At 44.9% G+C, this 23932-nt stretch overlaps 1 protein-coding gene across 1 annotated transcript in view; it reads right to left on the reverse strand.

The window, feature by feature from the left end:
* Positions 1-279: 279 nt before the first annotated feature.
* Positions 280-23932, reverse strand: part of LOC126106266 (piggyBac transposable element-derived protein 3-like) — a 173005-nt gene continuing 149352 nt past the window's right edge. The window contains exon 3 of the mRNA XM_049912490.1: positions 280-567. Within this exon, the coding sequence (XP_049768447.1) occupies positions 280-567 (288 nt within the window). The remainder of the gene's footprint in view (positions 568-23932) is intronic.

Below are 23932 nucleotides of genomic sequence, written 5' to 3' on the forward strand. Positions count from 1 at the left end.
AATCGTTTATAAAGATTAAGGAACAGCAGAGCGACTATAACACGACTTGAGGAATGCCAGAAATCACTTCTGTTTTACTAATGACTTTCCGTCAATTACTATGAACTGTGACCTCTCTGACAGGAAATCACGAATCCGGTCGCATAACTGAAACAATATTTCGTAAGCACGCAGTTTCAGTACAAGCCGCATTTGTGGTACATTGTTAAAAGCCTTCTGGGAATCTGGAAACAGGGAATCAGCTTGCTATTCCTTGTCAATAGCATTCTCGGTAATAAGTTAATTGGTGATACGTGGGGAGGCGCTGGCGCCAGTTGCTTTCTCCGTTCGATTCACCCGGATCCATTGTTTCCCTCTCGCGTTGCTTATCTTTGCCTCGTTGGCCGGTGGTGGTGGTGGTGGTGGTAGTGGTCTGGCGGCCAGACCGGGTTTTGGCTTCGGAAGGGCCGGCACGTCGCGCTGCTCAGACAGTGAAACTTGTGTTTGCGTGGAGTTAGCTGGATTTGACCGGTGTATGTGGCTCGGAGTGCGGAAGCGGGCCTGTTGTTGCAAGTTCTTGAGGCGTGACTGGGCCACGGTTTCTTACACTGGACGCTGAGCAATGTGTTATGCAAATGGTTCAAATGGCTCTGAGCACTATGGGACTTAACTTCTAAGGTCATCAGTCCCCTAGAACTTAGGACTACTTAAACCTAACTAACCTAAGGACATCACACACATCCATGCCCGAGGCAGGATTCGAACCTGCGACCGTAGCGGTCGTGCGGTTCCAGACTGTAGCGCCTAGAGCCGCTCGGCCACATCGACCGGCAATGTGTTATGCATTTTGACTAGTGGAGTTTAACTATGCACCACGCAGCTGTCTATTGAAGAAGTAGACATTTGTTTTGCAATCGGGCCTGTCCGTGTTATCACTAGCTTCTACCTTTTCTTATGAGTGTCAATATTATATTGGAACTTCGACGTACTGGTGTAATAATATTATGCTTTGTATTATCATTGCCCATTTAAAACTAGTCTGTTTGTGCTGGGGCAATTTTACATATTTTGAAATTTGAAGTCACCAGTTAATGCTTTTAACCATTTTTAATTTGCCTTTGCCTTGATCTGATCTATCCTTGCAGAATTTTATCTTACAATATTCTGGGGCTGTTAACATTGTTTCTTTTAGCTGTGGCTTTGTGGTTCAAATGGCTCTGAGCACTATGGGACAATTTCTGAGGTTGTAAGTAGGCTGTTTATGTTTTCTTATTGGCAACGTTACGTAGCGCTCTGTATGAAAATCACTGGCTGTGCTGTGTGCAGTCTGTGGCTAGTTTGCATTGTTGTCTGCCATTGTAGTGTTGGGCAGCTGGATGTGAACAGCGCGTAGCGTTGCACAGTTCGAGTTGAGCCGCCAGCAGTGGTGGATGTGAGAAGAGAAATGGCGGAGTTTTGAGAGCGGATGATCTGGACGTGTGTCCATCAGAGACAGTAAATTTGTAAGACTGGAAGTCATTAACTGCTGTATATATTATGTCTTTTGAACACTATTAAGGTAAATACATTGTATGTTCTCTAGTAAAATCTTTCATTTGCTAACTATGCCTATCAGTAGTTAGTGCCTTCTGTAGTTTGAATCTTTTATTTAGCTGGCAGTAGTGGCGCTCGCTGTATTGCAGTAGTTCGAGTAACGAAGATTTTTGGTGAGGTAAGTGATTTGTGAAACGTATAGCTTAATGTTAGTCAGGGCCATTCTTTTGTAGGGATTTTTGAAAGTCAGATTGCGTTGCGCTAAAAATATTGTGTGTCAGTTTAAGCACAGTCATGTATAATTTTTCTAAGGTTTCAAGGTCATCAGTCCCCTAGAAGTTAGAACTACTTAAACCTAACTAACCTAAGAACACCACACACATCCATGCCCAAGGCAGGATTCGAACCTGCGACCGCAGCGGTCGCTCGGCTCCAGACTGTAGCGCCTAGAACCGCTCGGCCACTCCGGCCGGCTGTGGCTGTGTGTTTGTGCTTTTCTGTTGCAGCACTGCAGCGGGCACCTAGTCCGTGTCTAAATCGATGTCCGGAGTTCGACGCCTTGGCCTACAAGTACCAGAGGGAACGGGAGGTTCTTTAGGCCGCGGGGGGAAAATGGCAACCGATACGGCGGCCTCTGAGTTCTTCGGGTTGCAGTGAGTGGGGATCTTGCATTAAGTTAAGCTTCCTCTGCATTGGGACGCCAAGGCGTCTCTTCCGTTTGCGATACTGCTTATATATTTACTTTCAAAACATAAAGGAAGTAGACCAGTGTTCTGAATTATACCTTACATGCAGCGGAAGTTGAACTTATGTACATGCTAAAGGGAAATACTGGATGGGTAGCGGAAATTGGAAATTATGTGAATTGCCCTATTGCGCTTGCCCAGGTGACCTATTTAAAAGAAACTTATTTCACCTTTATTATTCAAGTGCCCTTTGTTAAATGAAACTGATTTTACCTTTTATTATTGAAGCGGTCATAGTTAGTATAGAAGTTATAAGAAGTCCTTGTTTGCACCTAATTCAATCAGAAAGGTTTGTGTAACGTATTTTTTTGACTTGTCTATCCTGTTCAAAAGAAACTTATTTCACATTTAGTATTCAAGTGCTCTTGTTAAACGAAACTGATTTTACTTTTTATTATTGAAGCGCTTACAGTTAGTAGAGAAGTTATAAGAAGTTCTTGCTTGTACCTAATTCCGTTAGAAAGGTACTGTGTAATGTATTTTTCTGACTTGTGAATAAGAAACAGTTGAACAAAACTTTTGGGTAAATACTGTGCCCTTTGGGTTCAACTGTTGATCAGTGATAAATTAGTTGTATCTTGCAAGTCCTCTGTACTTGTTATTTCACTTGTCACCGGTTTGCACGTAACCACCACGTTGCAATTGGACCGTACATTCTTCCATTCTGTCTCGATGGACAGGGTTGTAGTATCGTCGTGGAACATTTGTTTCCAGACAAAGGATGTACTCCCAGCACGGTGGGGCGCCAGCCACTTTCTGCATTACTGTGAGGAATCGCCTGAGAGCCACATTCGGGAATCGATGGACCGGCTGAGGTGGACCTCTGATAAGACGAGCCAGGTCATCTGATCACGCGTGTTTGGATTTCTTTCTCTGGGAGCATACGAAGCAGCTGGTGGATAAGCCACTGTGGAAATTGGAGAAGACGTCGTCGCTAGAATTGCCGTCGCTGCAGGCACCACTCAACATGCCAGGAATCTTCGAACGGACACGACAGTCAATGGTCCGAAGACGTACTGCGTACATTCCTGTTAATTTCATTGCTGTAAATAGCATCCTAAACTACCTTCTGTGTAAATCGTCCCTATCATCAGTAATTGCCGTCAGGGATCAAATGTAGCGTAAATAAATTTATTCGTTTTGATGTTCTTTACCTCCTATATTAATCTGAACGAATAGTTTCGAAACACCCCTTATATTAGCGAATATTTGGAGCGTCATTACGTAGCTATTTGTTTTGTTTTGATTCCGGGCGCAAAAATAACTAAGATAATACGCGTCCATGACAGAACCGTACAACAGGAAGAAGAACCAGGGGATAAAAGCAACTACACGTTAAATCCAATTGACGGAAGGGAGACAGCTAAAAACAGAAATTTTCTCTTATATAAAGGTACGTAAAATACGCCATAGAGGTAACAGAGGCCCTGAACTAAAGATTAAATATGCTTCGCCAGATCGCTACGGCGGATAAAAAGTAAAACGCGGTCGACATCCCGCGCGTCGTTCACTAAAAGGGCCGATTAGACAGACGACAAACACAAATTAATACGTGATCAGAAGTATCCGGACACCCCTAAAAAACACACATATTTTATATCAGATGCATTGTGCTGTCACCTACCGCCACGTACTCCATATCAGCCACCTCAGTAATTAGACATAGTGAGAGAGCAGAATGGAGCGCTCCGCGGTACTCAAGAACTTCGAACGTGGTCAGGTGATTATGAGTCACTTGTGTCATACGTCTGTATGCGAGATTTCCACACTCCCAAACATTGCTAGGTCCACTGTTTCCGATTTGATAGTGAAGTGGAAACGTGAAGGGACACGTACAGCACAAAAGCGTACAGGCCGACCTCGTCTCTTGACAGAGATCGCCGACAGCTGAAGAGTGTAGTAATGTGTGACAGACAGACACCTATTCAGACCATCACAGAGAAATTCCAAACTGCATCAAGATTCACTGCAAGTATTATGACAGTTAGGCGGGAGGTGAGAAAACTTGGATTTCATGTTCGAGCGGCTGGTCATAATCCACACATCACGCCAGTAAATGCCAAACGTCGCCTCGATTAGTGTAAGGAGCGTAAACATTGGACGATTCAACAGTGGAAAAACGTTGGGTGGAGTAACGAATCATGATACACAATGTGGCGATCCAAGGCAGGGTGTGGGTATGACGAATGCGTGGTGAACGTCATCTGCCAGCGTGTGTAGCACGAACAGTAAAATTCCGAGTCGGTGGTGTTATGGTGCGGTCGTGTTTTTCATGGAGGACGCTTGCACACCTTGTTGTTTTGCGTGGCACTATCACAGCACAGGCATACAGTGATGTTTTAAGCACCTTCTTGCTTCCTACTGTTGATGAGCAATTCGGGGATTGCAATTGCATCTTTCAACACGATCGAGCACCTGTTCATAATGCACGGCCTGAGGCGTATTGGTTACACGACAATAACATCCCTGTAATGGACTGGTCTGCACAGAGTCCTGACTTGAATCCTATACAACACCTTTGGGATGTTCTGGAACGCCGACTTCGTGCCAAGCCTCACCGACCGTCATCGATACCTCTCCTCAGTGCAGCACTCCGTGAAGAATGGGCTCCCATTCCCCAAGAATCCTTCCAGCATCTGACTGAACGTATGCCTCCGAGAGTTTAAGCTGTCATCATGGCTAAGGATGGGCCAACTCCATATTGAATTCCAGCATTACTGATGGAGGGCGCGATGAACTTGTAAGTCATTTTCAGCCAGGTGTCCGGATACATAATGTTTCTGGTTAAAGAAAGGCATTCTGTCAGGAAATAGCGAACAGTAAAAGGTTGAGAGCAATGAGCGCGAAGTGGCGGGGTATCATCACTGAACAAACGGCGATGGCTAGAACGACAGTGGCCAATACGCAGCCTAGCCAAAATGACCTTCTGGCGACGAGAGGGCGGAGAGGGGGTCGGCCAAGCAGCTGGTAGAGGTTTAATTTCGCGGAGCTTGTCCCCATGAAGGGAAACTAGTGGAGATGCCAAATGGACATCACCTACTGACAGACGGCAACATAGAGACTATCGAAGGGAACGGATGAACCAGCTGGCCGTGGTACGAGAACTGCAGCCTCGGAAGCAGCATCAGCGGCCTCGTGTCCCGTCAGACCGATGTGACCAGGGACCCACATAAGCGTCACAGTGGCTCCATCAAGAGTGAGCAAGTGACAGCTTTCCTGGACCCGTTGCACTAAGGGATGGACGGTGTACAGCACACAGAGGCTCTGAAGGGCACTGAGAGAGCAGATGACCCAATAGAAAAGCCTGTGTCGCCGGATGTACTTCGTGGCCTGATACAGGGCGAAGAGCTCCGCTGTGAAAAAGGAGCAGTGAATTACGTAGCTGTTGGTATGGTGCAGTACAAAAGAAGTGTCGACTCTGTAGTTTTCAGATGTCAGTGTTTTCGTCACAGTGCAAAGGACTGACACCTTCGCCCAGAAACACGTCACTTGCTCTGCGATCGCCACGAATACTTACGCCCTATCCAGAGGCGCACTGTATACGATGTTTAGGCGGTGTGTACGTGAAGGTGTGAAAGTTTGCGAATTACTTAACAACAGAGTTGCCGCTATGGCAGCCGCCTACTGTGGCAAAAAGCGGCCGTCAGGTGGGGGCGTCCTCTGACGGCGACCTCGCCTCCCGGCAAGGTGACCTTGACCTCGCGAAGCGCGCAGCACAGCCGACCACTGGGCCACAACACACGGCTCTCCGTCGCCTGCTGCGTGGGTCAGGACTCCACTGCCCCACAACTCCAGCACATATCCCCCCTCCTTTTGTAGTGTCACACATACATTCGTGACACGAGCTACCAAACGTACCTGGTGGTTATTATTAAACTGACAGTATTCCGAGTTTGCAGTGCAGGCTGCATACCTCGCAGGAAGCTGAAACATCGTAGGTATTTTCAGTAACAGGTGCACTCACGGAGTACTCTGAAAAAAAAAAAAATTCTACTTTCTGCCCCCAGCTGAAAGTATGAAACCAGTCAGAAGGTGAATTTTTTTGAAGAATATAACCGCCATTCGACTGTACAACAGGTTTTTTATTCCACAATCTATATGTCGGCTTTAGGCCGTTATCAAGTGTTACAAGTATCGAAAATCATCACACTCGAGTAGAACACACGTGGTCGTCAAAACATGTATCTTCGGTTATACAGGTTGTTTCAGACGTTGTGGTCAGTATTCAACGATATGACTGGAATGATCATTCGAAACAAAAAAGTCAAGTAAACATGGGCTCAAAAAAGGCATACCTTAAGAGCCATGAACAATTCTTGATCTTCGATACTGCGAAACAAATCTCTTCTACTGAAAGCTCTTTGCCTTGCATATTTTGGGACGTGGCGGTATGGACCAAAACAACAAAAAAAAGTCCAGTAAACATGTGCTCTAAAATGCATACCTTAAAAGTTACGAGGACTTGTTCATTAGAAGAGTTGTGTTTCAAAGTAGCGAAGACGAACAAGTGCTCATAGTTCGCAAGGTACTCATTTTACAGCACATGTTTATTAAATATTTTTTCCTTGTTTTGGTCCACACTACCACTTCCCAAAATACGAAAAGGAAAGACCTTACAGTAGAAGAGATTTGTTTCACAGTATCGAAGGTCAAGAATTGCCCATAGCTCTTAAGGTTTTAGAGCCCATATTTGCCAGACATTCTTGTTTCGAATGATCATTCCTGTCATATCCCTGAATATTGAACATCACATCTGAAACACCCTGTATAAACCAATTTCGTCAAAAGTAAAAGCAAGAACATTTATGTAATAGGCTAATACAGTTACAATTAGCATCACTTCTGCACTCGATATGGTCCCCAGCTCGTGGTCTAGCGACAGGTGTTGCTGCCTCTGGGTTCCGGGTTCGGTTCGCGACCGGGTTTCCAATTTTTGTCCGCCCGGGAACTGGGTGTTTGTGTTGTCCTTATCATTTCATCATCATTCCTGATAGTGGGGAGATTGTACTGAGTAAAGATTCGGCATTTGTACGAGCGCTGATAACCGCGCAATTGCGCGCCCCACAAATCAAACATCATCGTCATCATTCACTTGGTATGGTTCTGGAATAATATAGATACCAAATCACAGGTTTTGAACTTCGCTAATCTGTGTCTAATCAGCGCTGACGTACACGACCACGAAACAGACGAACTGAAGGAATTCCGCTACCTTGAAAGCAAAGTAAGACATGACGGACGACCAAGGACGACATAAAAAGCAGAGCATCACAGGCCTGTGAGCATTCGTGCCTGAAAGAAGTCTGTTAGTATCAGAGGCCGGCCGGTGTGGCCGAGCGGTTCTAGACGCTTCAGTCTGGAACAGCGCGATCGCTACGGTCGCACGTTCCAATCCTGCCTCGGGCATGGCTGTGTGTGATGTCCTTAGGTTAGTTAGGTTTAAGTAGTTCTAAGTTCTAGGGGACTGATGACCTCAGATGTTGTGTCCCATAGTGCTCAGAGCCATTTGAACCATTTTTTTGTTAGTAATGAGACTTCGGCCTTAACTTGGTGAAGAAATTTCTGAGAACGTACGTTAGAAGTACTGCATTTGCTATGTCGCGAGATTAATAGCGACATTCACTGACTGACGTCGCGGGTCCAATCCATGCGTAAAAACGGTTTACGTGTTACGATATATGCTTGTTCCGTTACTATACAAAGTGTGTTGTTTCACTTTACATGGGACGGGCGACAATTTCGAAGACGGCCCTCGCTGACGTGTAGCTAGTCGCTATCCACCACGCGCCGTAGCCGTGAAGATCTCGTACTTATATTACGGACATTTGTTGAAACATGCAGCACCACTGCCTATATGCACTGCAGAGCCAAAGAAACTGGTACACCTGCATAATATCGTGTAGGGCCCCCGCGAGCACGCAGAAGTACCGCAACACGACGTGGCAGGGACTCGACTAATGTCTTAAGAAGTGCTGGAAGGAACTGACACCATGGTTCCTGCGGGACTGTCCACAAATCCCTAAGAGTACGAGGTGGTGGAGATCTCTTCTGAACAGCAAGTTGCAAGGCATCACACATATGCTCAATAATGTTCATGTCTGGGGAGTTTGGTGGCAAGCGGAAGTGTTTAAACTCAGACAAGTGTTCCTGGAGCAGCTCTATAGCAATTCTGGAAGTATGGGATGTCGCATTGCCCTGCTGGAATTGCCCAAGTCCGTCGGAATGTACAATGGACATGAATGGATGCAGATGATCAGACAGAATGCTTACATACGTGTCACTTGTGAGACGTATCAGGGATCAAAAAAATGGTTCAAATGGCTCTGAGCACTATGGGACTTAACATCTGAGGTCATCAGTCCCCTAGAACTTAGAACTACTTAAACCTAACTAACCTAAGGACAACACATACATCTATGCCCGAGGCAGGATTCGAACCTGCGACCGTAGCGGTCACGCAGTTCCAGACTGAAGCGCCTAGAACCGCACGGCCACACCGGCCGGCTATCAGGGATCCCATCTCGCTCCAACTACAGACGCGCCACAACATTACAGAACCTCCACCATCTTGAACAGTCCGCTGCTGACATGCAGAGTCCATGAATTCATGAGGATGTCTCCATATCCGTTGACGTCCATCCGCTCGATACAATTTGGGACGACACTCTTCGTACCAGGCAACATGTTTCCAGTCATCAACAGTCCAATGTCGGTGTTGACGGGCCCAGGCGAGACGTAAAGCTTTGCGTCGTGCAGTCATCAAGTTTACACGAGACATCATATCGATGATGTCTCGTTGAATGGTTCGCACGCTGACACTTGCTGATGGTCCAGCATTGAAACCTGCAGCAATTTGGGGAAAGGCTGCACTTCTGTCACGTTGAACGATTCTTTTCAGTCGTCGTCGGTGCCATGCTTGCAGGATCTTTTTCCGGCCGCAGCGATGTCGGATATTTAATATTTTACCGGATGCCTGATACTCGTGAAATGGTCGTACGGTAAAGTCCCCACATCATGGCTACCTCGTCGATGCTTTGTCCCACTCGCGCTCGTGCGCCCACTATAACACCAAGTTCAGACTCACTCAAATCTTGATGACCTGCCATTGTAGTAGCTGTAACCGATCTAACAACTGCACCACACGCGTGTTATCTTACATAGGCGTTGCCGTGCGCAGCGCCCGTATTCTGCCTGTTTACATATCTGTGAAGTCGCAAGCCTATACCAGTTCCCTTGGTTCTTCAATGTAGGAATAAACACGATAATATTTGGAAGAGAACTATTTACGGTGATGTTATTAAATTATTAGGAAGTATCGTAAGAACCTATTAATGCGCTAACGGAAAAAAAATCGCAACAGAAGGTGGTGTAGCGCGCCATAAACGAACGTCGGTAGGCGTGTTTATACATCTGAGACACCATGTCTATTAAAATTTCCCGTCAGTCGCATAAAAGTGGAGCCAGTGACGCCACTATAAGGGTTCAAACCAGGTTTTCTTTAAATAGACGGTATAACGATCGTGAGCGCTAGTTATCTTGAGACTGCACGTGGTGAGATGATGTTAGTGAAGAATGCCTTTAAAGCGACAGAGACTCCATTATCAACACGTCTTTGAGTTTCGACGACATCGTTTGATGGGACTACGAGTAGCACTGATGTATTGTGCAGGTAGTATAGGAATGTCTTCCAGGGGGTTTATGTGCTGATGGGCGTGACTCAGCAAACAGGAGGGAGGAGGAGATTAATAGTGAGAGAGGAAGGATGAAATGGACAGACAGAGGTAGGAATAGCAGAGAGAGACTGTGTAATGTCCCCACAGAAAATACCCTCTACCACGCACCAATTAATCATTTTCAATCAAACCACCCATATTCATTCACTTTGGAAAAGTTATCTGATTTCATTTTCTCGTAATATATGCGGCGACAGCTCCACGAAGCCAAAGTATTTTCTAGTGCGTTTATTCTTTGAAATAACAGAGATGGATACATGCATCCTCCATGGTTGTTTGAATGGTAACTAGGACAGCTTCTGGAGTATCTGTTGAGGGATTGACGTGTTTCTCAGAGATACATATTCTGCTTTTCTTCTCGCTAAAGCGAGGCAATTAACATTTGTGCCGCTAGCGATTTGTTTGAGGAGAAAGAGACTGTAAAAGGAAAATAATTAAGGCGTGGAATCACCGGAGATCTGGATATGGAATGGAGATGGATTTAATACACAATTTCCTCCATAAATAAGGTTTGTGACTTTTTTGTTCTGGAGTGAGTGAACGAATGAGTTTTTTCTGAATCATTTGGTGATCACGTTGGCCCTGTAATTAGTGGGGAAGTTTCAGCTGTGTCGAAGAGAGCCTGCAATCACTGAGTCTGTGTTAAATCGTCCAAAAAGGCTTCGTACACATCTGGAATTCGCAATCTTTCGTAAAAGGAACAAATTGTCCAAACGATTGATTCTCCCGACTGACTGCAGTGTTTAACAGTAATAATAAATGTAAAGATCTCTTACAGCAAGCCAGCCGCTGATTACCAAGACGAAGGACTCCACCAAAGATCCTATTTGGCTGATTTCACGTAATGAAATATTATATTAAAAACTGTACATAGATAAAGGAGAGAGAGAGAGAGGGAGCGAATGAAAATAGAGATAATACTAATAATCCTCCATTAGTCTAATTTTTCGCCTGTCTTATCACGGATCAGCCAAGAACGGGGACGGCCTTACTTTACTGTATAGATTTATATGTGAAGGTGAAGTGATCTTAAAGGCAACAGATACACGTCTATACAGACAAGACATTACAGAGAGAGAGCGTCTAGCTGCATTCATCATCTATTCTTAGATAAAGAGACGGCAACGTATTATCAGAACATTTTAAAAAGGTTAAAACTGGAGGAGATGGTCACATAGACAGAGAGAGAGAGAGACTGAGGAGCAGGAGAAGTGAGAGATGGGCGACGAGGAGATGGACAGATAAAGGTGGATGAGACAGGCGAAAAGATGTGGGGTCAGAGGAGATGGGCAGACAGAGGAATGTCAGAGGAGAACATGGAGGTGGGAGTAGGAGAGGTGTAGAAGTGTGAGCAGGAGATGGAAAAAGGGACAGGGGAAGGAGGAGATGGACAGAGAGGGTGAGGAGGTCAGGTAGTGGGAGGATGAGATGTACAGAGGGAGGGTGTTGCAAGAGAGGGAGAAAGAGATGGACTGGGAGGGGGGGGGGGGGGGGTGGTAGACAGAGAGGAGGTAGGAGAAGATGGACAGAGAAAGACAGTCAGACGAGATGTGTTCAGTATATATGATTTACGCGTACGCAGCAAACCCGCAACTAAATGTTTGGTTTAGTAACATCGAAAAGTAAGAGAGAGCTGCATAAAACCCATTTCCTGAGGGTGACCACAACAACAACAAAAAGGTGCGTCTTCAAGTGACCCTACATTTTGACTTCTACAGTAAACGCGCTGGACAGTGGGGTCTTGTGAACAAATTTTGGTGTCCACCCGTCGTGTGCAGGACCGGCGCTTTGTGTCCGCCCCAGAGGACGAACACGCGACCCCTGAGCCCCGCTGCGGCGCACCAGGCTCCATCAGCCGTCGCGGCGCGGCTCACGTTACACGCGCTAAGCTAATCCCCGGAGAGCGGCCCCGCCGGCTGACCGCAGGTGTCCGCCCGGCCTCCCTCCCTCCCACCCCCCCCCCCCCCCCCCCCAGGCTCTCGGATAACACCGCCGGCACGGCTTAACTCTGCCGCGCACGCCAAAGGCGAAACGGGCCACGGCGTCACGTGTGAGCTCCACTCTGCACCGACAGCGACACGCACAAATCTCCGCAACCTCTGTGAGACCCAGCTCTGTCCGTCGCGTTACCAAATGGTGAACCCTCAGCCAGGCAAATGTGATTTGCAGACTATCCATGCAGATGTAGAAATAACGTCTTCACCTACGTTTATACCCAGCATGATAGTATACATCGTGTGACGGACAGTCCATCTGTTGTTAATCTTTTTCCCACTTTCTAGTTCCATCCATGAATGGTGCGAAGAACTGCCAAACCACCTATGAATTCTCTCATTTTCTCGTTGCGCTAATTTCACAAAACGTATCCTGGACGAGATGATACACTACTGGCCATTAAAATTGCTACACCACGAAGATGACGTGCTACAGACGTGAAATTTAACCGACAGGAAGAAGATGCTGTGATATGCAAATGATTAGCTTTTCAGAGCATTCACACAAGGTTGGCGCCGGTGGCGACACCTACAACGTGCTGACATGAGGAAAGCTTCCAACCGATTTCTCATACACAAACAGCAGTTGACCGGCGTTGCCTGGTGAAACGTTGTTGTGGTGCCTCGTATAAGGAGGAGAAATGCGTACCATCACGTTTCCGACTTTGATACAGGTCGGATTGTAGCCTATAGGGATTGCGGTTTATCGTATGGCGACATTGCTGCTCGCGTTGGTCGATATCCAATGACTGTTAGCAGAATATGGAACGGGTGGGTTCAGGAGGGTAATACGGAACGCAGTGCTGGATCCCAACGGCCTCGTATCACTAGCAGTCGAGATGACAGGCATCTTATCCGCATGCCTGTAACGGATCGTGCAGCCACGTCTCGATCCCTGAGTCAACAGATGGGGACGTTTGCAAGACAACAACCATCTGCAGGAACAGTTGGACGACGTTTGCAGCAGTATGGACTATCAGCTCGGAGACCATGGCTGCGGTTACCTTTGACGCTGCATCACAGACAGGAGCGCCTGCGATGGTGTACTCAACAACGAACCCTTGTGCACGAATGGCAAAACGTCATTTTTTCGGATGAATCCAGGTTCTGTTTACAGCATCATGATGGTCGCATCCGTGTTTGGCGACATGGCGGTGAACGCCCATCGGAAGGGTGTATTCGTCATCGCCATACTGGCGTATCACCCGGCGTGATGGTATGGGGTGCCATTGGTTACCCGTCTCGCTCACCTCTTGTCCGCACTGAAGGCACTTTGAACAGTGGACGTTACATTTCAGATGTGTTACGGCTCGTAGTACTACCCTTCATTCGATCCCTGCGAAACCCTACATTTCAGCAGGATAATGCACGACCGCATGTTGCAGGTCCTGTACGGGCCTTTCTGGATACAGAAAATGTTCGACTGCTGCCCTGGCCAGCACATTCTCCAGATCTCTCACCAATTGAAAACGTCTGGTCAATGGTGGCCGAGCAACTGGCTCGTCACAATACGCCAGTCACTACTCTTGATGAACTGTGGTATCGTGTTGAAGCTGCATGGTCGGCTATACTTGTACACGCAGTTCAAACTCTGTTTGACGCAATGCCCAGACGTCTCAAGGCCGTTATTACGGCCAGAGGTGGTTGTTCTGGGTGCTGATTTCTCAGGATCTATGCACCCAAATTGCGTGAAAATGTAATCATATGTCAGTTCTAGTATAATACATTTGCCCAATGAATAGCCCGTTTATCATCTGCATTTCTTCTTGGTGTAGCAATTTTAATGGCCAGTAGTGTACATTATATACGAATCAAAAGTATCCAGACACCTATCAGTGCCTTCCGCTGTGGCCGAGCGGTTCTAGGCGCTTCAGTCTGGAACCGCGCAACCGCTACGGTCGCAGGTTCGAATCATGCCTCGGGAATGGATGTGTGTGCTGTCCTTAGGTTAGTTAGGTTTAAGTAGTTCTAAGTTCTAGGGGACTGATGACCACAGATGTTAAGTCCCATAGTGCTCAGAGCCATTTGAACCCCTATCAGTGGACATTAATGCAGGCTGCGACCACACTTTATCTCTAAGACAGCTCGAAATCTGCTGGAGTTTCTTTCTGTGAGGTGCCTGCATGTATGTGGAGCAATGGGAGTTCATCCTTTCTCACCACCAGAAGTCAGAGATAGTGGTGCTACACGCTGGAACCTGCAGCGACGTCAACATTCTGCCCCATCGCAAGGGTCTCGCGTTCGATTAAGGTGGACACTCGGGGCAGGTCAGTCCATTTTAGGAACTCACGAATGCTCGACGGTCTACTGGCCTCGATTTAGCTGCGGTTCTTCCTTCGCATCTCCAGTTCGCAATCGCATCACCTTGACATGGGGAGCTTTACAAAGGTCGAAATGTCCGTGATAGATTTGTTACGGATGTGGAATCCAAAGACCAGAACACGTTCGAAATCACTGAGGTCCCCTGACAGATTCATTCTGCTGTTATTGCCGTTGTAATGACGATCATGATGTTTGGTTTGTGTGGCGCTCAACTGCGCTGCCATCACCGCCTGTACAATGTCCCAACTTCTACACAGTCCATGTTTTTTTTCACTGTCCAGTCTAGTGACCGTCACACATGACGATGATAATGATGATGATGGAATGATGAGGACGACACAGACACGCAGTTCCTGGGAAAAGAAAATCCACAACCCGGTAGGGAATCGAACCCGGGACCCTGTAATCCACAGGCAGCAACGCTAGCCACTAGACCACGAGCTTCGGACTACTTCTCCACTGATAACACACTACTCCCCGTCTCTCGTGACATCTAGTGCCGGATTCCGCATTAAACACGATATCCAGATACGAGCATAAGTTTGTGGATCAGCTTTGTTGCAAAACACACATTTGTTTGTTCACTTCCCTCAGTCTAGTCTCATCGAAATAGCGACGTCATCAGAGGCTTACTTTATTCTTTCTTTACTTTACAGTCACTGCATAATATCGATGTTTGTGGTGCTTTTTTCGTCATATAGCATATCGTGTTAGTTATTCGGCTTTCAGATTCTCTAAAAACAGCAAAAATCATAAGAGAAGTGGTATCCAGCATTACTCAAGACATCTGACGTCCCCGACTACGTGTTGCAGACCCTCAGCTGTTCCTGGTTTATATCAACAATTTAGGAGACAATACAAGCACCCATTTAAGATTGTTTGCAGATGATGCTGTAATTTGCCGTCTAGTAAATTCATCACAAACCAATAGCAGAATGCTAAGCAAGATGAATAGTTATGCTGTTGTGCGTTTTTAGGGTAGCTAACAGCTGGCCAAATAACAGGACATGCTGTGTGCTGAAAAAAGGAAACAAATATAGACTGAAGCGCCAAAGATACTGGCATAGCCATGCGTATTCAAATACAGAGATATGTAAACAGGCAGAATACGGCGCTGCGGTCGGCAACTCCTATATAAGACAAGTGTCTGGCGCAGTTGTTAGATAGGTTGTAACGTCCCCTTAGAAAAATTATTGAATTACTGTGCTGGTAAACCTCTTACATTATTTGCTTTTCAAACAGCTGAGCAAAACTGAACGTACTCAAACATTCACTAAAGTGTCACATAATACTATCAGCGCAACGCAATCTGACTTTCAGTAATCGCTACAAAGAATGGCCCTGACTAACATTAACCTATACGTTTCACAAATCACTTACCTCACAAAAATCTCCGTTACTCGAACTACTGAAATACAGCGAGCGCCACTACTGCCAGCTAAATAAAAGATTCAAACTACTGAAGGCACTAACTACTGATAGGCATAGTTAGCAAATGAAAGATTTTGATAGAGAATAAACAATGTATTTACCTTAATAGTGTCAAAAAGTCATAATATACATAGCAGTTCATGACATCCAGTCTTACAAATTTCAAAACTCCGCCATCTCTCTCCCCACATCCACCACTGCTGGCGGCTCACCTCCAACTGCTCAACGCTACGCGCTGTTCACATCCAGCTGCCCAATACTACAATGGCAGACAACAATGCAAACTAGCCACAGACTGCACACAGTACAGCCAGTGATTTTCATACAGAGCGCTACGTAACGTTGCCAATAAGGAAACATAAACAGCCTACTTACACGGTTACTGATGCAACAATAGCAGGTTATCAAGATTTAAGTGAGTCTGAACGTGGTGTTAGACACGGCGCACGAGTGATGGGACACAGCAACTCCGAGGTGGCGATGAAGTGGGGATTTTCCCGTACGACCATTTCACACGTATCAGGAATCCGGTAGAACATCAAATCTCCAACATCGTTGCAGCCGGAAAAAGATCCTGCAGGACCGGGACCAACGACGACTGAAGAGAATCGTTCAACGCGACGGAAGTGCAACCCTTCCGCAAATTTCTGTAGATTTCAGCGCTGGGCTATGAAGAAGTGTCAGCGTGCAAACCAATCAATGAAACATCATCGATATGGACTTCCGGAACCGAAGACCCACTCATGTACCCTTGATGACTACACGACACAAAGCTTTACGCCTCGCCTTGGCCTGTCAACACTGACAATGAACTGTTGATGACTGGAAACATGTTGCCTGGTCGGGCGAGTTTCGTTTCAAATTGTATCGAGCGGATGGACGTGTATCGGTATGAATCCATGGACCCTGCATATCAGCACGGGACTGTTCAAGCCGGTGGAGGTTCTGTCATGGCGTGGGGCGTGTGCAGTTGGGGTGATATGGGACCCCTGATACGTCTAGATACGACGTACGTACGTATCCTGTCTGACCACCTGCATCCGTTCATGTCCACTGTACATTCCGACGGACTTGGGCAATTCCAGAATTGCTACAGAGGGACTCCAGGAACACTCTTCTGAGTTTAAACACATCCGCTGGCCACCAAACTTCTCAGACATGAACTTTATTGAGCATAATTGGGATGCCTTCCAACGTGCTGTTCAGAAGAGATCTCCACCCCCTCATACTCTTACGTATTATGGACAGCCCTACAAAATTCATGGTATCAGTTCCCTCCAGCACTACTTCATACATTCGTCAAGTCCAAGCCACATCCAGTTGCGGCACTTTTGCGTTCTCGTGAGTGCCCTACACGTTGTATGGCAGTTGTACCAGTTTTTTTGCGTCTTCACTGTAGAAATTAGGCAATGACTTATAAGTAAAGAAAGAATAAAGAAACCTACTGATGCTGTCGGTAGCTGTTTGAGGGAGAAAATGAACAAAATGTTTTGCATCAAGGCGCACCCGGTATCTCATTTTGTTTTAAGCAGACGCGGAGCAAAAGAAGAGGTCCACTTACAATCATTGTATCCGGATACTTTTGAAGAGACAAAACTTGTTACTCGATTCTTCTTAGAAAGCAACGACTTTCGATATTGAACGATAAACTTGTCCATGATGCTCAACGCCTCTTTTGTAGCGTCTGCCACCGGATTTTGTTCAGCCTCTCTGTAACACTCTTGTGACGACTTAACTATCCCATGACGAAAGGCGCCGTTCCCGCCCGCTCTCTCTCTCTCTCTCTCTCTCTCTCTCTCTGCCGACTCTCTCCCCTAGTAATCTAACCTGCCAAGTGTTCCAGTTTGATGAGCAATACTGAATAGCGTTCGAACAACTGTCTTTTTAAGCCACTTCCTTCGTGGAAGAATTACACCTGCTCTGCATCTCACACTAAAGTGGTTGGCAGAGGGGTTCATCGAACCACTTTCGCACTATTTCTCGTCTGGTCTTGAACAGTGCGCAGGGAAAACGAACACTTTAATATCATCGTCTCACGGACATGTGGCAACTCCAGTCAAAATCACCACCACGCAACTTGTAGACATGTGATTTCTCTATGGCACGGATGAAACGCAGAATAGCCATCTTGAGTGACTGGGAAGTCGACATCCCTCACTCTCCGCCGAAATTGCAAGAGATATAATTATAAAAATACAAGGAAACGAAAAGTTGAATTGGTGTCCTGCGTACGGCATGTTATCAGTTAACTAGATAACGTTTCGATGCCTTGTAGATTTAACTTCATTCCCATTTTATTTTTATAATTTTAAACTTTGATTTAGGTCATATATTCTTTGGGCAGGTTTAGTATTTGGCTATATCAGAACATTTTCTAATCTGCTCGTATAGCGTAATGTGCAGTTCCATTAATTGTACACATTTTCTGGGTAACGCTAAAACTAGATTTGTATTATTTCTGGAGAATCAAATTCTCTTGCTATAAAAAAACCGATTTCGCATTAAATAATTTGGAATAATTGCCTTTTTAACCTCCTGGGTTCCTAATCGGATGCGTATTTCTCGATATACTTTCATCTGTCAACGTTTTGCAGCCCACTCTGATGTTTGTCGAATACAGCGCCATGTGTCATCCAACGAAAAAATAGTACCATTACGTACAAAAGCTACGTATTTTTTCCCGGAGAATCAGAAACCGAATCCTTAATTAAAAAATGAAGGTTCCTATTGAAGATTTCAAAGTTGAGCAGTGCTCCCTTACCGTGGTGGTGGGGAAGTGGAGGGGGTCGAGTTGGGTGCCACTGAATATCCTCCTACGAGACGAAAAACTTTAATTAAAATCACTTTTTAAACAGATCTGAAGTTTTTCATATATTTCCAAAAACAGTTTCAAATGTTTCACCCTCTATAAGAAAAAGGAGGAATCCCTACACTGACCCCTGAGCCGCCCCCTCCCCCCCCCCCCCCCCCACCGTCACTTAACTCTGCCCCAGTCAAACTCCACGTCACAGTCGAATAGTTATTCAGATTAAAATCGTAGCCACATGCGGCATATCTAATGCAATGGTGACACCATGGTCTCTTGCTGGTCCGCCTCAGTAGCTGCGGGTCAGTATGGTTACTAGTCTAGTAACCATACTGGGGCCCTTGTTTGATTCCCGGCTGGGTGGGTGATTTTCTTCGTTCGGAGACTGGTTGCTGTGTTGTTCTTATTTTCGTATCGTCACAACCGACACGAAAATCGCCCGCATGGCGTCACATAACAAATCTAACCCTGCATAACTTCATACCAAGGTGCGACTTGGCCCAAATGAATCTTCTGCATTGTGGTATCACACTGTAAAGACGCATGGGCACGTCTCGAAAACCAGTACAGGGTGAACCATTCTAATCTATAATGGGGAATAACTGGAGATAGAGATGAGATTCAGAAAAATGTTTTAGATCAAATTTGTAAGAGGAAAATAGGGTCACACATTGGTACTAATGGCGATGACCCTGAACGTGATTTTCAAGGTGACTTGGGGTTAAAGTGTTTTTTTTTTTTTAATGCGAAACCTAATATTTGATGTAAGATTTGAAAACATGATACATTATTCAAGATCATTTCAAGGTTCAATGAAGGGTAAATAAGCAAGTTTGTTCTTAGTTCTGGTAGGGATTAACTCGCAGTAGGCGAGGGTTACAGCAAAACAAAGTTAGATATAGATTGGATAGGTCATAAAGGGCCACGTATCGTTACCAATAACTATGATACTAAGGGTAATTATCGAAACTCACTCGGAGGTTGAGTTTTCTTTCGCAGAAACCCGTATTTGTGATGTCGGAATTAGAAATAGTGAAGAGAGATTTGATCTTTAAGTCTTAATTAAAGTAGTTATTGACCAAAACAAAAAACAAATCCATCACAATGTCTACTTGTTGTTTTGACATTTGCAAGACAGGACAAATATAAATAAAACTTAGACCATTGTATTTTGCTGTAACCCTCCTCTATTCCGAGTTAATTGCTGCTAGAATCAAAAACCATTTGCTTATTTGACTTTCACTGAACCTCACCATGACTGAATAATGTATTATCTTATACGTACAATCAGTCGCTCTTTCAAAAATTGGGTTTCTCATTTTAAAAGAAATCAATTTAAACTCCAAATCATCTTGAAAATCACGTTCAAGGCCACGGCTATTAGTAACAATGTGTGACCCTATTTGGCACGTACAGTTTTTACTTAAACCATTTTTCTGAATCTCATCTCTATCTCCAGTTATTCCCCATTACGGATTAGAATGGTTCACCCTGTATTGGTTTTCGAGACGTGCCCATGCGTCTAAACACTGTGATACGACAATGCAGAAGAATCATTTGGGCCAAGCCGCACCTTGGTACGAAGTTACGTAGGGTTAGATTTGTTATGTGACGCCATGCGGGCGATTTACGTGTCGGTTGTGACGATACGAAAATAAGAACAACACAACAACCAGTCTCTGAACGAAGAAAATCACCCACCCAGCCGGGTATCGAACCAGGGCCCCTTTGGTTACTAGACTAGTAACCATACTGATCCCGCAGATTTGATTTCTGCCGAGTATTAACTGAGTGAAAACTGCTTATTCTTGGGAATAACCTTATATTGTTAGCAAGAAATGACAGTAGAGAATATGTCAGAATACCCAGACTCGTGAACAGGAGTTGAAAGAGGTTCGTCAACGTACACCACTTATTGCCCGAACCGCCCGTTTCCGAGCCAAAAATGTCCTTTTGGAATGGGAAGAGTTACACCAAAATATAATACCATACGACATAAGCGAAAGGAAATAAGCAAAGTAAACCTAATTTTCTTGTCGAACGATCAATCACTTCAGATACCGTTCGAATAGTAAAAATGACAGCATTAAGTCTTTCAACAAGATCCTGAACGTGGGCTTTCCGCGACAGTTTACTATCTATCTGAACACTCAGAAATTAGAACTGTTCAGTTTCACTTGTCATATGCCCATTCTGTGAAATTAAAAAGCCAGGTTTTGTTGAATTGTATGTTAGAAACAGTAAAAGCTGAGTTTGACTGTGATTTAGTGTCAGTTTATTTTCCACAAGCTATGAACTTGGACCATGAACTGTACTATTTGAAAACGAGCCAATGTTGCACACAACATCCTTTACTATCAAGCTAGTGTCATCAGCAAACAGAAATATTTTAGAGTTACGTGTAATACTAGAAGTAATATCATTTATATAAATAAGGAACAGGAGTGGCCCCAACACTGATCCCTGGAGTACCCCCCCCCCCTTTTATTGTACCCCAATCAGACCCCACATCACAGCCATTCTCAACAATGCGAATAATGACCTTTAGCTGTCTGTTGCTATTGTAAGAAGTGAACCAGTTGTGAGCTACTCCCCATATACCGTATGGTTCAACTTCTGGAGCAATATTTTCTGATCAACACAATCAAACGCCTTAGTTAAATCAAAAAATATGCCTAGTGTTCGAAACCTTTTCTTTAACCCATCCAGCAACTCATAGAGGAAAGACAATATAGCATTTTCAGTTGTTAAACGACTTCTAAAGCCGAACTGTACATTTGATAGCAAATCGTGTTATATAAAATGATCAATTATCCTAACATAGACAGTCTTTTCAATAACTTCAGCAAACATTGATGGCATAGAACTTTAATATTCTGCTAGGCACTCCATCATATCCATGAGAGTCCTTGTTCTTCAGTGATTTAATTATTGACTCAATCTCCCCCTTGTCTGTATCACAGAGGGGTATTTCAGACATCAGTCTCGGAAAGGCATTTGCCAAGAGGGCTATGTGATTCCCTGTAGGAACTAAATTTTTGTTTAATTCACCAGCTATGTTCAGAAAATGATTGTTAAATATCGTACTTATATCTGATTTATCAGTAACATAAATATTTTTACTAGTAACTGACTTTATATCGTCGACTTTGTTCTGCTGACCAGACACTTCCTTCACAACTGACAATATAGTTTTAATTTTATCCTGCGAATTAGCTATTCTATTTGCATACCACACACTCTTTGCCTTCCTAATAACATTTTCAAGCACCTTACAGTACTGTTTGTAATGGGCTACTTTAGCCTGATTTTGGCTACTTCTAACATTTTGATATGATTCCCGCTTTGTTCTACATGATATCCCTATCCCACTTCAGCCACCGAGGCTGCCTTTTACCGCTAGTAGCCCATTTAGAACTTTCTAATGGAAAGCAACTCTCAAAGAGCATGTTAAGGAAAGCATTATATTTATCATCTATATTATCGGCACTATAAACATCCTGCCGCTCCTTGACAAGGTTTAGAAAACTCTCTATTGCTGTTGGAGTAACGTTGCTACATAGTTTCTAATTACATGTGTCATTTGTTTGAGTACAATCATGGTCTGAAAGGCCATTCACCCTTTCACTAACAGAATGCTCATCTAGTAATGAAGAATGAATATTGTCTATGGCTGAGCTCCTGTTCCCCTGCACCCTAGTTGGAAAAAAGAATCTACATCAGATCATATGAGTTTAGGAGATCTACCAACATTCTTTTGCTTGCACCACATATACAAAATGTATATAGAACTCACCACATGAAACTAATTTCACGTACTTCCTACAAAGTGACCTGAGAAAAAATTCTGTGAAGTCAGAGTTAGGGAACCTACAACCAACAATTAGAGGTTTAGTTTCACTAAATTCAACTGCCCCTGCGCAACATTCAAATATCTGTTCAATGCAGTGTCGTGATACGTCTATGGACTCAAATGGAATACTCTTTTTTACGTACATAACCACTCCCCCACCCCGCAAGGAACTCCGTGAAAAACAGCCAGCTAATCTGTATTCTGGTAAAGGAAGCCTCTGAACTGTCACATTATAGAAGTGGTGCTCCGACATACCAATAATTTCAGAGTGAATATCTATAAGCAGTTCACTAACTTTATCTCTTATAATTCGTATATTTTGATGAAATATGCCAATTCCTTCTCTGCTTGGAAACATGACGTCCTCTGGAGGTGAGCCCTTAGTTAGATGGACTTCCTTTAAGCAGTCAGCTTATAGGTATACCTGCTTAAAGGAATTCCATCAGCTGACTTCAATCTAAAAAAGGTGTAGCTCTAACACCAACTAGTACAGGAATTTTTCCATTAGTAATCCCACCACCACCCAGTACACTGTCACCTAGAAGCTTGCCAGTCTCCCCTTCCCACACCTATCGAGGTGCACGCCATGCCTAGTGAAACCCGACCTACTAATAGACCCAACTGGCACAACTGAAATGTGACTCATGCCCTCCACCATCACCACCCCCTCCAGCCCCACGTTAACGCGCCTAACAGCCACATTAAAATGAAACCGATCATGACGGTGAAACAGTTGCACGAAATTCACATTAGTGCCACCAGCTTGAGTAGCTATCTGTACCAGGTCACCAGCTGCATCATATTCCCCGTCACTATCAAGACAATTACCTGCTCCACTCACTATCAGTACCTGATCCATTCCCGGCGGGGTCAGGGATTTTCACCTGCCTCGAGATGACTGGGTGTTTGTGTTGTCCTCATCCTTTCATCATCATCCAGGAAAGTGGCGAAATTGGACTGAGCAAAGGTTGGGAAATTGTACGGGCGCTGATAACCACGCAGTTGAGCGCCCCACAAACCAAACATCATCATCATCAGTACCTGATCCTCCTCCGTAAAATTCCTACACAACTCACCTATGCTGTCAGTCACCTGAACCAACCCTGCACTAGGCTTCATAATGCTGGTGACCTGGTACTCACTCCCCAACACTTCCTGAAACTGCTAACAGTTGCTCAAATCTATTGCATGTACGCAAAATATAACTCCCCCTTCTTACCAACTGTCAGTTCTCATTCCCCACCACACTTCACCCTCCTCAACCTATGTAGTTCCTCCTTTGAAGAGCCAAACAATATCGTGCAAGGCCACCGCGAGCACGGACAGAATTGCCGCAGCAAGACGTGGCTCGGACTCGAGTAATGTCTGAAGTAGCGCTGGAGGAAAGTGGCACCATGAATCCTGCAGGGTTGTCCATAAATTCGTAAGAGTACGAGGGGTAGAGATCTCTTGTCAAAAGCACGTTGCAAGGCATCCCAGATATGCTCAATAATGTTCATATCTGAGGCGTTTGGTGGCCAGCGGAAGTGTTTAAA

This window comes from Schistocerca cancellata, chromosome 10 (assembly GCF_023864275.1).
Source record: "Schistocerca cancellata isolate TAMUIC-IGC-003103 chromosome 10, iqSchCanc2.1, whole genome shotgun sequence".
In the NCBI taxonomy this organism is placed as follows: domain Eukaryota; kingdom Metazoa; phylum Arthropoda; class Insecta; order Orthoptera; family Acrididae; genus Schistocerca; species Schistocerca cancellata.